The sequence below is a fragment of the Fulmarus glacialis genome, unplaced genomic scaffold, assembly GCF_000690835.1.
Source record: "Fulmarus glacialis isolate BGI_N327 unplaced genomic scaffold, ASM69083v1 scaffold26093, whole genome shotgun sequence".
NCBI lineage: Eukaryota > Metazoa > Chordata > Aves > Procellariiformes > Procellariidae > Fulmarus > Fulmarus glacialis.
In genome coordinates, this window is record NW_009202721.1 from 28,083 (window position 1) to 41,195 (window position 13,113).

At 45.2% G+C, this 13,113-nt stretch overlaps 1 protein-coding gene across 1 annotated transcript; it reads right to left on the bottom strand.

The window, feature by feature from the left end:
- Window positions 1-2,637: 2,637 nt before the first annotated feature.
- LOC104074326 (killer cell lectin-like receptor subfamily G member 1) lies at window positions 2,638-12,392 on the bottom strand. Its single transcript, XM_009574405.1, has 5 exons — window positions 12,275-12,392; window positions 6,668-6,760; window positions 5,774-5,925; window positions 3,738-3,841; window positions 2,638-2,749 (listed from the first exon to the last, which is right to left on the bottom strand). The coding sequence occupies exons 1-5, from the start codon at window positions 12,390-12,392 to the stop codon at window positions 2,638-2,640; spliced, it is 579 nt and encodes a 192-aa protein (XP_009572700.1).
- Between the last annotated feature and the right edge of the window lie 721 nt (window positions 12,393-13,113).

Sequence of the window (13,113 nt, forward strand, 5' to 3'; positions counted from 1 at the left end):
ATCAGCAAAATAGTCTAGCATGCACTGCACTGTAAAATCCTAGGGGAGGCAAAGCTGTTGCACTATTCACAAGGTAAACGAGACAAGCTCAGAGACATGCTCACCTCACCTACATGCATCATGATAACCTAAGAAGCTGGTTCTTCACTAGGGTTCTCTCATAAAGTAGCTGCTAGGTTGTTTTTTCCTTCTGTAGATGCTACCACCATTTTGACAAAGCAGGCAAAATCTCCAGCATTATTTCATAGGGCCTGGCAACTTTCTGGGAGTCAGGGACAGCATCTTCTTTTGATATTGAGTGGACTCTGGCACAGACAAAATTACTCACCCAAAGTAACCCAGACAACCTGAAATGAAAACTCAAGGTTTTTAGCTCCTAGCACGCTTCTTAAAATACTGTGGTTTTCTTGCAGTTTCCCCAGGTCTGACTGTTACAGGCATGGTGTTGCGCTTAGCTGCCTGCTGGGGTTAAACCATGACACATGGTTATTGAAAAGCAGACCTACCCTTGCTGGCAACATTCGCACCTTAAGCCCCTCAGCTCAGTGAACTGTATATGAGGCTCAGCAGACATCCACTTAGCTGGGTATGCTAAGGTCTGCATTTTTGTCTTCATCTGCCCTGATTCCTTCATGTGCTACATCCTCCATGAATGTCAAGCCTCACATACCAGGGATATGCAATTGAAGGCATTCTGTAAATGGGAGTGCGAGGAATTTGCTGTTTTGTTGCAACTGGATTGGTCAAAACGGCATTAAGCTGCTTCTTTCAACCAGGTGATGCAAGGACAATTTCAATTATTTGAAAAGAAAATTGCTGGGGGGGAAACAGCAATTTTCTTTTTGGAAACAAGATCTTGTTTCTGTTTTCTCTGTGATTTCACAGTTGTTTGTAGCCCTTATTTACATGTGGCACAGCAGTATCAATTCCAGTAACAATCACTTCCAACATACTTGTAATCCTCCTCGTGAACCCCTGATCTAGCATTTTCAGGTGAAAACTCCAGTGTTTGGATTAATTAGTTTCTCCCTAGCCCTTCCCTGCCATGCACCATGCTGCCTAGTTCTTTACTGTCATATATATATACACATTATATATACATTAATAAGATCTCCCCTCAGCCTTCCCTTCTCTAGGATAAACCGTCCCAGCTGTCCTAGCCTTTCCTCATACATGAGATGCTTCAGTCCTTTCATCATATTTGTGGCCCTTCATTGGACTCCTCAATATGTCCATGTCTCTTTTGTACTGGGGAGCCCAGAACTGGACACAGTACTCAAGGGACGGCCTCACCAGTGCTGAGCAGAGGGGAAGGATCACCTCCCTCGACCTGCTGGCAATACTTTGTCTAATGCAGACCAGGATACAATTCACCTCCTTTGCAGTGAGTGCACGTTGCTGGCTCATGTTCAACTTGGTGTTCACCAGGACCCTAGGTCCTTTTCCGCAAAGCTTCTTTCCAGCTGGGTGACCCCCAGCATGTACTGGTGCATGGGGTTGTTCCTCCCCAGGTGCAGGACTTCGACCTTCTCCTTGTTGAACTCCATGAGGTTCTTGTCAGCCCATTTCTCCAGTCTGTCTTACCCAGAACAAACACACACCTCAGAATATCTGCCATTAACCTCCTGATAATAGTAAATTGGAATATGATATAAATATGTTAGGATAAATAGGATAAATTGGAAATTAATAAAATTTCTCTTCCTTTGTTGGAACAAAATCACTAGCTGGAAAAAAGTGTTTTCCAGGTGTGTGGAAATGCAACCTGCTGTCCCACCCTTAATGTTCACTGTGGCTTTATGCTGTTCGCACTCTTAGCCTGTCTCTGCTGTATTTGAACTGAAAGCTCCTTGTAGTAAGGATTTGTCCACTGCTTCCTCTCTCTGAGTATGAAACTGCAGAGGTGGAGGGAGAAACACATTCTCGGTTGATTCAATAATAACAATTAACTGTATTCCTTTGACTCCAGAAGTCCAGCCTCTGACTAGTTTGGTTGAAGGTGGCCTATAAAACATGGTGTGCAGCTGGTTCCTTCCAACAGAGAGAAGTAATGACATGGATACACACTTTTGGTCCAGTGCAGTACTGGAGGTTTATTTTTACTGCTGGATTTACAGAAGTTGTAGTCTCATTTCACCGTCTTCTCTCCTACTCATAGCACTGGGATGCAAAAGGAGAGGCTGCCACTGGGAGAAGTCTGTTTTGTATGTTTCTGGCAGTGAACAGCACGCTTCATTTTCCTGGTCCTGCTGGCACCAGACAATGGAGATGCGGGGAATGGAAGTGAAACCTGATGCTCAGGAATGGAGGAAAATTCACCCTCAGAGATCTGAAGACCCAGCATCTGTTGTGACAAAACTTTTGTTTGCCCTTATAGGACAAATAAGGAAAGAGTAGGGCAAGGGATATGTCCCAGGTCTCATCTGGTCACAACAGTAATCCAACAGATGTGGACTGAGAATTGATCTACTACTGAGGATAACTCACCCTTATGGGCCACAAACCTGTCCCTGCAAAACACCTTGTGAGGGTGTGGAAAGGGCAAGTCCTTTTTCTTGTATAGAGCTTTGGTTTGCAGGACAATGATCCACTTGTACCACTGATGAGATGGTTATGAGATGAAAATGCACATGGGATTTATCTAAGAGATTTCTCACATATCCATGGAGCAGAAAATTCACAGCTGGAGGCCCAAAAGTGATCTTTCATCAGGACAACACAGTGTTGCACAGGGCTGTTAGAGAGGATCCTGCAAAAGACACGGAACAACAGTGAGACTGAGAGAAAATACTGAGATTGTCTCTTGGAGGCAAGAAAGAAAAAACATCCGATTTTGAAGGGCAGAGCCCAGAGGAAGTGAAAGAGCCCAACCTCCAAAGGGCAGCTGTTAGAAAACAAAATACACCAACATACCTATCTACCCAGAGATTACACATCTAAGTAATTTTGCGATTGTGGAACCCAAATCAGAACCAAACATAAACATGATGCCCTGCAGTGACAGTGATACCCACCAGCAGGAGAACAGCAGTGCTGAGAGTTTCATGGAAAGATGATCGCCTCCATGGAGTTTGTAAGAACAGAAAGATGGATTTAAGAAGGGAACTAAGCCAAGTGCTTAGAGTCCTGACCTACTGACAGCGAGATCTTGGGCGAGTTTCTTTGCTGGAGAAGTGTTAGAGACTAACTCATTGTGTTAACTGCCATAAAAAGGAAAGGGTCAGGCAAAGTCACTGGACCAAATCATAGTATTTTCCCTCATGCAGAATGCTGAGTTTTGTCCAAGTAAATACTGAGCCAAAATCAAAGTTCTGACTTGGGTTGGCACCAGTGAAGGAGCAAAGGGCTGGGTCCTCGCACCCAGTGACACCAGCACTTGGCAGAATGGGTGCAAGGAGCAAGGTGGCTAAACCCAGTAAAGCCAAGATGGACCATATGCTTTTCTGACTAGGCAACTGTGTGGGCAGTGCAGGTAAATAATCATTGGTCTGAGCAGCTGGATGGAAGTAGAGAGTGAGATACTAACATTAGCCCTGCTTTTCACAGGTACATGCCTTTACGAGGTGCAGGGCAGTAAAAAGTAGACCCTTTTGAGTTCAGTGCCGTACAGGTGACAGTAAGAAGAAAATCTGCCCAGTAAGAAAGCTCCTGAGATCTGGTGCAGGAACTCTGGGTGTTGTGGAACACCAGGCAATCTGAATTAGCACTGCTGTTTTTAAAAACAGAATGAAACTCACTTGGTGCCATTGAATATAGAGCCATCTTCCCAAATCCAGCCAGAGCCTGTGCTGTTCCTCAGTCCAATCCAGAAACATCCTGTTTGAATACTCTTGAACAGGTCCTAGAAATGGTGATGAATTACAAAGTGACTAATGGCAGCCAGCCTGAAAATGGAGGTAAGGATAAGTAAAGAGAACGGAGAGCAAGATACATCCCCTCGCCTGACTGTTCCCTAAGTGGCTGACAATACTGCTTCTCCACACCTTCTAATCAGGAAGATCAGCCCTGCAGATCATGCCTAGAATAACAGCTATGTGTACACTCACAAGGAAGTAAGCGTGCTTTCAAGGGTCCTGGGCAGATTCTTCAAAGGACATTTCTCAGGGCAATACATGTGAACCAACTGCACCCCAGTCTCCTGGAGTTTCCTACACAGGGCTTTATGTAGGAAAGTACACTATTAGTATTAATATTAATGCTCCACAATGCAGCTAGCTAGCAAGCTAATACAAAGTATTAACAATTAAAGGTAAAATCAGGGCAGGGCAGGAAGTGCAGGCACCAACAGAGCTGTGTAAAAAGCCCAGGACCGAAGCTCATTAAATTTCATACAAACTTTCCTCCTACATGTTTTCAATGCTTGTTTCCTTTTGCCTAACCTTTAACTCCTGTTTACTGTTAAAAGGTGAAGCCTGCAACAGAAACTCAGCCCTGAAGTAAATTCTCCCCCTCACAAAAAAAAAAAAAAGACAAAGACAAGAGAGAGAAGTTTGTCTTGTCCACATTTGCAGTGAAATCCAACAACAGCAACCTTTCCGTGGTATGGCTGGGCCCTATCCTTGTCTCCTGCTGCCATAAAAAAAGCTTCAGAGCAGATATCTTCACCTAGAAGCATTAACAAATCTGGCTTGGTAAAGTGGTGGAAATAGGAGTAGCTTGAGGAACGCTTAAGTGTTGCTGGTGGTTTGGAGGTGACTGTGCTTCCCTGGCAAAGGGAGGTTGAACAGTCACAGCCTTTGCAGCATAGGGCATGGATAGCTAGGAAAGTCTTGCTTACATGGAGAAGTCTGAGCAGGGTAATGGGTAACACTCTAGTAGCAGAGACAGTAGTAAGAAAGTAGCCTGACCAGGGAGGATTTCTTCACTCAGAGAAATGGGTAATCTGGGGAAGATGAGTATTTCTCAAAGAATCAGGATTTGCCTAAGAAAGTGTGAGAGCCTGGTATACCCGGTCGAGCAGAGACCTGGCTTTGTAAGCCCCCACAGAACATCATACAATGCAACTTCTGTCCAGGGACTGGACGCTGTCCACGTTCATTGGACCTGAGCTAATAAGCCCTGGCTTGCACAAAACCACATCAAGTACTTCTGCTCTACTTATGCAGACGTGCCTCACCTCCCTAGTGACCAGCTGTACCCATTTCTTTAGAGGTCATACATGCCCCTGCCCCCAGTGAGCACCTGCTGGAAAATGAGCAGTGGAACAGATGGTTTCTGATTTCACCAGCACAACTGAGGTTTCTTGGCAGAGAGAGGAAGTAAGCATTGAAAACAGACTGAAAAAGAAATATCCATGCATGAACACAGGAGTGGCAAGGGTCACTGAGCAGGAGGAGCTGGAGCGATTGCAGGGAGGAGAGGCATCGCTTTTGCAAAGGAATCATTTCTGAAGAGTGGGGACGTATTGGTTTGTAGGCAATGAGTACAGAGACTGCATAGTGCCACAGTCTTTTCCTGTAATCACTCACATCAGCCTTGTTGGGGCTAGGAGGGGAGGTGGAGTGGGACAGTGGAGAAGACTGTCTCCTAACATCATTCCTAGGATGATTCTGAGTAGCTGACAGTGACCCTCACCTCTCCCTTCCCCCCTTTGCTTCTTTGCCTGCTGGGAACTTCTAAGGTGCATACTGAAACTGGAAGTGCACTGTAATGTTGCAGTCATAAATCCTTCCTCTCCTTTAAAATCAAAATGAGTGACAGCACTTCTTGGATGTCAATCACTGAGGTATCTGCAAGGAAATGGAAGATCCTCAAAGAATAAGAAAACCATTACCATTTCGCTGGAATCACTGATCACCAGGAGATGAGCTCCCTGTGCCCAGCACGATTGCTGGCTGGAATGCCAGTCCTTCTTCTCCCTGGAGAAGGAGTAGCAGCTCCCTCTGTAGGCTACCCACTGCTCAGGGCAGCGTGGGTGGGAGTCACCTGTAAAGGAATCAAAATACCAGCTTTTCTCTACCATTAACCAACAGAAAGACACTTGTCAGCAAAGACCTGCTGAAAAGCAACTCTTCTGGATAGTTGCAATGCAGAAAACACAAGTCAGTATAAGCATTTAAAAATAACAATGCATGAACACTGAATTTCAGATCTTCTGTGCAATTTCCAAATCTTCGTACAAGAGTCACATGCACTCTGATGCTGGTGCAACGCCCCCTCCGGGTTTCCTCTGAACTACTCAGATACCTGAGAACCAAAATTGGCTATCTGAAAGCAGACGACACTCTGGGTGCACAAAAAGTAAGGGAAAAAATTACATCATTTTGTGGGTACAGTGTGATCATGTCACACATCAGGTGAACGAATTTTAAGCAGCAAACAGTAGGCTCTCCCACATGGTCTAGTACCTTATACATGCATGCAAAAGTGTTATAGACGTGCATATTTGTTTTATAGTTTACCACTATAATTACAGCAGACATCTCTGCAAAAACCTTTGAAAATGCTTCACTGCTATTTGCCACAGGATCTGAAATGGGTTGCCTGGGGTCTGCACAATATTTCTTCAAAATATTCTGGATAGGCAATGGGTACTTAAGTGGAAACCTAGAACAGCTTCTGGTTTAACCTTATATAATGGAGTTCAGGGTCTGAGCTCCTGTGCTTAGATGAGTCTCTGGTCCTTTGCTGCTGGTTGCTCATCCTCAGCACCCCTTTGTGCACTTACTCATCTTCCAAATCAAAGCAATCGCTAGGGAGATGCTCAGTATCCCAAAGCCTATAGCCAAGCCCGGCACAACTGCTGGCCACAGACAGGGAGCTGTAAAAGAGAAAAGAAACCATAGTGAACAGGAGCCACATGAAAACTAATGGTGGTTTTACACAGTTTGCTTGTGTCCTGGGCATTTCCATAAGGAACTGAATTATTTAGAGCATTACTGTCTGTCTACGCTCTGCACATCGCTGCCCCGCCTCCCCGGGGCCTCCCCACACCCCTGCCCACCAGCCCAGGGCCCCATTTCAGCTCAGCCCGGAGCCATCAGTCCCTGCCTGAGCTTCCCAGCAGGTGTACCTGTCTCCAGGTCAGCCACAGCTCTGGCCCTGCAGGACCACAGAGCTGGCTGGTCCAGCCCCTGCAGTGGCTGACCCCAGGAGTGGAAGCACCTGCCCCGAGTCAGCCGGAGCCCCCAGGCACCGTGTGACACCTCGCGCCGCTGGCAGGAGCCTCCCAGCAAACCAGCTCCTGCCTCAGCATTGAAGCTCGGGGTGGAAACACAGAGCTGCACTGCTACAGCCACTATGTTCCAGCTTAAATGCAAAAAGAAACCCAAGGCCTTTTCCCCCCGCGCTCTTAGCAACAGCAACAGGTTTAACCTCAGCATCCTGTTCACAGGCTTAGACACACCATCGTGTTACATCTTCCCAGGACACTCACAAGTCAGTCCTACGCTCTCATCCGCCTCTCCGATGGCGGGGTGGTAGGATGGGAGGGGCAGCCTTGAAGACCTTGGGATGCCCCTCCACGCTTTCACACCATCATCTGCTGTTCACTTGCTGCCAGTGGCAGAGGGTGACTCTTTGGGGCAGCCTCCACCGTAGCCCAGCACAGCTTCCTTTCAAGGGTGGGGCAGGACTGCCATGTAGAGGTCTGCCCATGTACAGCATGACCCGTTAGCCTGCAGGCCACACCTTGCTCTTCTGTTGTCTTCTCCTGGAGCTGAAAGGCATTCACTTTCCATAAGCTGTTTGAAATCTCAGCACTAAAATCTCCTCTCTCCAGGTTGAGGAGAGGATGACACTTACTGTCACAGATGAGCTCCAGGGGGGTTTGGTTTGCTTGTTTTATTAATCTCAGTGTGACAGCTGCATAGACAATAGGACTTTCTAAGAAGCACTAAATGTGCAGCTAATGGTTACTGATGTTGAGGAACCCAGGATTTCCCAGTGCTTCTCCCTTAAGCTTATGTACCACATCCTGCTCTTGTGGTGCTCCAGAGTCTTCTACTCAAATCCAGCAGTAAAGTCCCTGGTGGAGCTCATGAAATCTGAGGTTATTCTCTCTTGGTCGTGTCACAAGACCTAAAGAAACATATCTGTACTCCCTAAAAAGGCTAGGAGTCTAAGAAGTAAGATGGAGGGAGGGGAAGGCTAGCTTTAACCAAAGACAATACCACAGCGAGTACATCGAAAACTTAGTAGAAAAAGGGCTGTGATAGGATGTCATAGCAATAGGATACAAAATACACAAGGAAGACAGAGAGGACTGTTCTCTGCTCAAGAAAAATTACAGCCAAATCAGGTTAAAGAACTAACTGCATCAAGAGTAACAGCAACACTGCAGACCAGGCAAATACTACTAAATGCATCAGGTTGGAATTATATACCAGACAAGGATGGTGACAGCACTCATGAACCAGCAAAAGGAACCAGAGCAACCATGAGGGAAGCACGGTGACGACAAGCATCAATTAATCGCATTAAATTAAGCAAATGCCACATCAGGGCATGATGCTGAGACTGAATGCTTAGACACCATCAATAGGCACCTCGTGGAGCGGCAAGACAGGAAACACAGAAAGCGAACCAGCTCGTGACTGCCCTGAGCCATGCTCAGGCCACCCGGCTCACCATGGCTCCATCCAGCAGCTTCTCTGCTGCAGTGAACACAAATGCACTGAGATTCAACAGAGCCAAAAACCACCACCACCACCACCACCAGGCACTGTGGTATAATAATTTCAAAATGGGAAACTACAGAAAAATGAGGAAGTTTGTCAGAAAGGAATTAAAAGGAATGGCTAAAAGAATAAAATATTTGTAAGCAATAGAGGAGGCTTTTTTTAGGATCTCTCAGTGGAGGTTGAAAACAAATGCACATCACGTATCAAGAATATTGTGGGAAGGACAAAGAAAGCCAGCACTAAAACAGAAGGAGAAAGGATTTCACTTAAACAGAAGAATGTATCCTTTAAGCATTGGAAGCTTTGTCCAAATACAGAAAGTAGACAAGATCAATAAATTAATAAAAAATAATTTATTTTGATCTTAGAGAGGTTTGCAGGCTCACCGGTTTTAAGACCAGTTTCTAGTTTATAGCAACATATTTAGACCTGCAGTTTTGGCTAAAAGAAGTAACGAGGGAGAGCATGAGGGAGCTTTGCTGTAAGCATCATTCTTCTGGTAGAAAGATGTTTCCTAAGGTAAAGGTTTTGTTGTGCTTCCTGAAGCTTGAAGGATCTTCTAGCTGCCCCACTTGTAGTTAAAAAAATACCAACGTTTATTATGTTTTTAATCATAATTCAAGAACAAAAACACATCTCTCTTCAGTTACAAAATACAGAAAGACATTTCAGTTACAACCTACTCCTCGGCTTCACACAAGAGGACAATGGGAGAACTGAAGGACTTGAACTGGGTAGCTGTTCTCTCTGCCTGCTCTCTATTCCTCTTGTAAGGTCACTGGGTTTTGCCATCAGATTAAGCCTCAAGAGAATGGAGTCAGCCCGAGGTTAAGGGGTAGGGTGGAGCTGCTTCTCTGCAGATTACAACTGAAAACTAACTAAAAGCGGATAAATATCTGTTGAAACATAATTCTTTGTTCTGAGACCACATTTCTGAGAATTTGCACTTCTGTTTTCCTTCATCTCTTGCCTCTCAAAGAAGCTATCTCCTGCATCCTCCAGATCTGTTCCGGATTTTAGGGAAAACTACTTCCAGGACAAGACGACTGGGATGACAGTCAGTGAAACAGTTAATCCTTAAATGCCAGCACCGGGCATCCTAGCTGGTGCCTCCTGGCAATGAATAGAGCAGTTCACTCTCTATTGTTTCAAACCAACTGCAGAAAAAAGGAACTGACTCGACTCAGCATCAAAACAAAATCCCAGGGCACCTCCACAATCAGAGCAGTGGGAGAGTTCACTTCAGTTCTTAAAAATGAAAAAGTATGACATTAGATAATTTTGGGAGGAAAAAAGAGAGTGAAGAGGGCAAGTCATATTGAAGTGTTCAAGGTGAATTTGAGCCTCACTTGAACTGCAGTGATCAACCCAGGGAAGTGGAATAAAAAATTTCATAAATCGGGAATTTTACCCCTTGCAAAAGGGAGTCCCTGCAGTTCCCCCTTTTTAAAACAGGTTCAGGGGTTTGTGTTTGATCCTCAGCCCCTGCAGTACATGTGAAGCTCTTGCAGAAGAGAAAGGGAGAAGTACCTGGAATGAGTTTGAAACCGAGGAGGGAAATCTGAATGGAGTATCCAGAAATATTTCCATGTGGTTGTCTGAGGAACTGTAGAAGAGTCTCCCCAAGAGAAGGGCGAGGTGGACCGGTGGACATTTAACGTAAATATCTAACGTTATAATTTTCTAGTATACAAAACACCCAGTTAGGTCTGTCAGTGCCCTGGAGAAATGACTGTGATACGCTGCATTCATCTGCAAGCAATGTGACCCAATATTTTTAGCTTTGGGAGTCCAGATTCAGTTTGAAAACTGAAAGCTGTTAGCATTTTATAATTCAAGTCTTTTAGGACAATCTGAAGAATGTCATTGTGCTGTCCCAAATAGCTCCCCTCAGCTCCTGTCTACGTCAGCATGGGAGCAGCATGACTATCAAGGGCCAGGGAGGAGGATTTGAGAAACGAGGATCCTGTCCTTGGCTATGGCACAGACCTGGTTATCACTGTTACTACAAGCATGCCACACAGGCTAACGCTGTCTTATGTGACTGCTGGACTGACATTTTGGTAGTGTGGCATATCTAAGGCTCTCTGGAAGCCAAATAGAAGACAGCCAGGGCAACTCTTCATTTTCGAGGACTCCATGGGAGCCAAAAAAAGTTGGTTTGACCAGAGGACTGATCTATACACCCGTGATATACCTGTGATAATGTGTCCCAGGGATGACTTGGTAGCAAGGGTGTGCATTTGAAAACAGAGATGAAATACCTGAGAGCACATCTCTTAAAAGTGATGGAGGCGGGGACAGAGTTGAAAATAAAGATCTTCTAAAGAAAGGTACTTAAACTGCGCTCCTTAGGGACTCCTCACACGCAGAAGAGAGCTGGGAAATAATCAAACAATATGCACAGAAAGTGTGTTCAAAGATCAGCTTCCTTATTTTAGGCCCTCTGAATTCAGCTGAAAAAGATGAGGGTACATAAAGGAATTTGGAGAGGAGGAATATTAAAAAGAAAACTGCAAACATCTCAAGAGGGCATCAGGTAATCTCCACCTCCAACAAGGCGGGAGTGAACACAAATGGCAGGGAATTAAGGGATGTCCCTGTGTCTTCTGATGCAACGGAAAACATCATTTCTGATGAAAACACATGCAAAAGCAAGATTGCCTTCCAAGCAGGAGTGTGATTACCAGATAGGAACTTGGGGGTTTCTGTGCTGGCTTTGTTTCCATAGTGCAGCAAGTGACCAGGCAGCAGTAACAACCACAGATGTATGCAGTTATTCTGATCAGGGCACAGAAATCTCGTATCCCAGAGCGAGAGCCCCCTTTGCTGTAACAGCTCTGAAAAAAGCTAATGTCAACCATTAGTGTTGCAGCCAATGCAACACAACTCATCTAAAGCACACGGGCATTTAGAGGAAAAGCAATCATCTCATGGGAAGGAGACGCTTATAAAGAATCATCATCAATGCAAAATCTCACTCTTCTAAGGTGGTATTTCTCAAATAAGCAGCCAGAGAAATTGCTCAGTGCTACATTTGCAAGGCCTGAACAGGGGGAATGGAGCAGAAATAAGGGAAGAGAAAATTTAAGGAAAGCACTAAGAAAATCTTCCTGGTAATAAAATGCCCTGCAGAACTGTCTCAAGACAAAAGCTGAAAATTTGCTCACTGGGAGGTATGTAAAACTAAAACAGAGAAAACACAGGAAAAAATGTATCACAAAAGAATCCTGCAGAGCCCCACGGGAGAGAGAATGGATGATCTCATATGCCTCCTCTGTCTCTGATCTCTGATTAGCATACGCCTCTAATTTATCTGTACTCGCATCTCGCCTGCCCTTCAAAGAACTATTGCTGACAATCTCTTATGGCTGAGAAGCAGACAACTTTAAAAGTGCAAACCCCTTTCGGAGAAAAGGATGCCTGGGATGAATGCCCAGGAGTAAATACCGAAAGGGGTCTGACAGAGAGAGGGAGGGGAACAATGCTGGGTCTCTGACCCATCGGCTTTTATCACAGTAAAATACTCACGGTAATTTCAGAACAAAAGCAACACCACACAAAGTCAGTAGCCAGCTCAGAGTGTTTTTGTTAGAATTTGCTTTCGCTTGAAATAAAATCTTTTGTTGACCTACCTCATCCAGCTTCCTTACCTCTCCTTTCCTGTCCAGCTTTGGCCCTTGGTGGCGGAGTCTGAGAGAATTTGACAGAAGTATAAATTATTTCCTCACTCGCTTCGGCTGCAGAAGTTTCTGATCTGCTTCCCTCCATGCCAAAGCAAAGAGTGCGTATGACAAGATGTTTCGATCAGGCTGTTGAACGACAGGGCTCAACGACTGTGAAACAGGAAACCTGAGGCTACATTCAGAAGACAAGAAATGTGAAGTTGCAACCTCTAACTCCAGCTGCTCAAAATAACCAAATTTACAACAGAATGGAGAGCAGTGGAAGTGCAACAACTTCCATTTTCTAACCTGATGAGGGATGTCTTAAGAACAGCCGTTAGTGGAAGATGTGATTAATCACAAAGTTCACGGGTATTCTAATTGTTGCCAATGCAAGAGGCTGTGATTACACTGACGTAGTAATTGTGAGAATGTGTGTCGCTCTGAAGAGCTCCCTCTCAGGGCAAAAGCAGGTGGATAGCGAGAGCACAAGGTGAAAAAGGTGAATAGCAAGATTACAAAGAGAAAAGTGGGATAAGCAATGGCTATGGCAAACTGGCAGCCCAACTGCTGTCAAAAGGGAAGTAGAGGTGGACAAGCATGGGTTTGAGGAGGAAGCCTTGTGAACTTTGGACAATTCTGCTGGGAACTGTTTCCACATCCAACACCCACTGTGAATGTGCTTGAGACACAGGCAGGCACTGAGGGCGGCTGGCATCCCTCAAGACCCTCTGAGTCAACATCTCAACATCATCAGTACCAGAGAGACATGGACATACTGGAGAGAGTCTAGCAAAGAGTCACAAAGATGATGACAGGACTGGAGC

Excerpts from the sequence above, each read along its gene's own strand:
- LOC104074326 (XM_009574405.1), bottom strand. The coding sequence starts at position 12,392 with ATGGAGGGAAGCAGATCAGAAACTTCTGCAGCCGAAGCGAGTGAGGAA. Across the intron at positions 5,926-6,667 it reads TGCTTTGATTTGGAAGATGA|GTGACTCCCACCCACGCTGC; the intron begins GTAAGTGCACAA and ends ATTCCTTTACAG. Across the intron at positions 2,750-3,737 it reads TCTATATTCAATGGCACCAA|GATCCTCTCTAACAGCCCTG; the intron begins GTGAGTTTCATT and ends TGTCTTTTGCAG.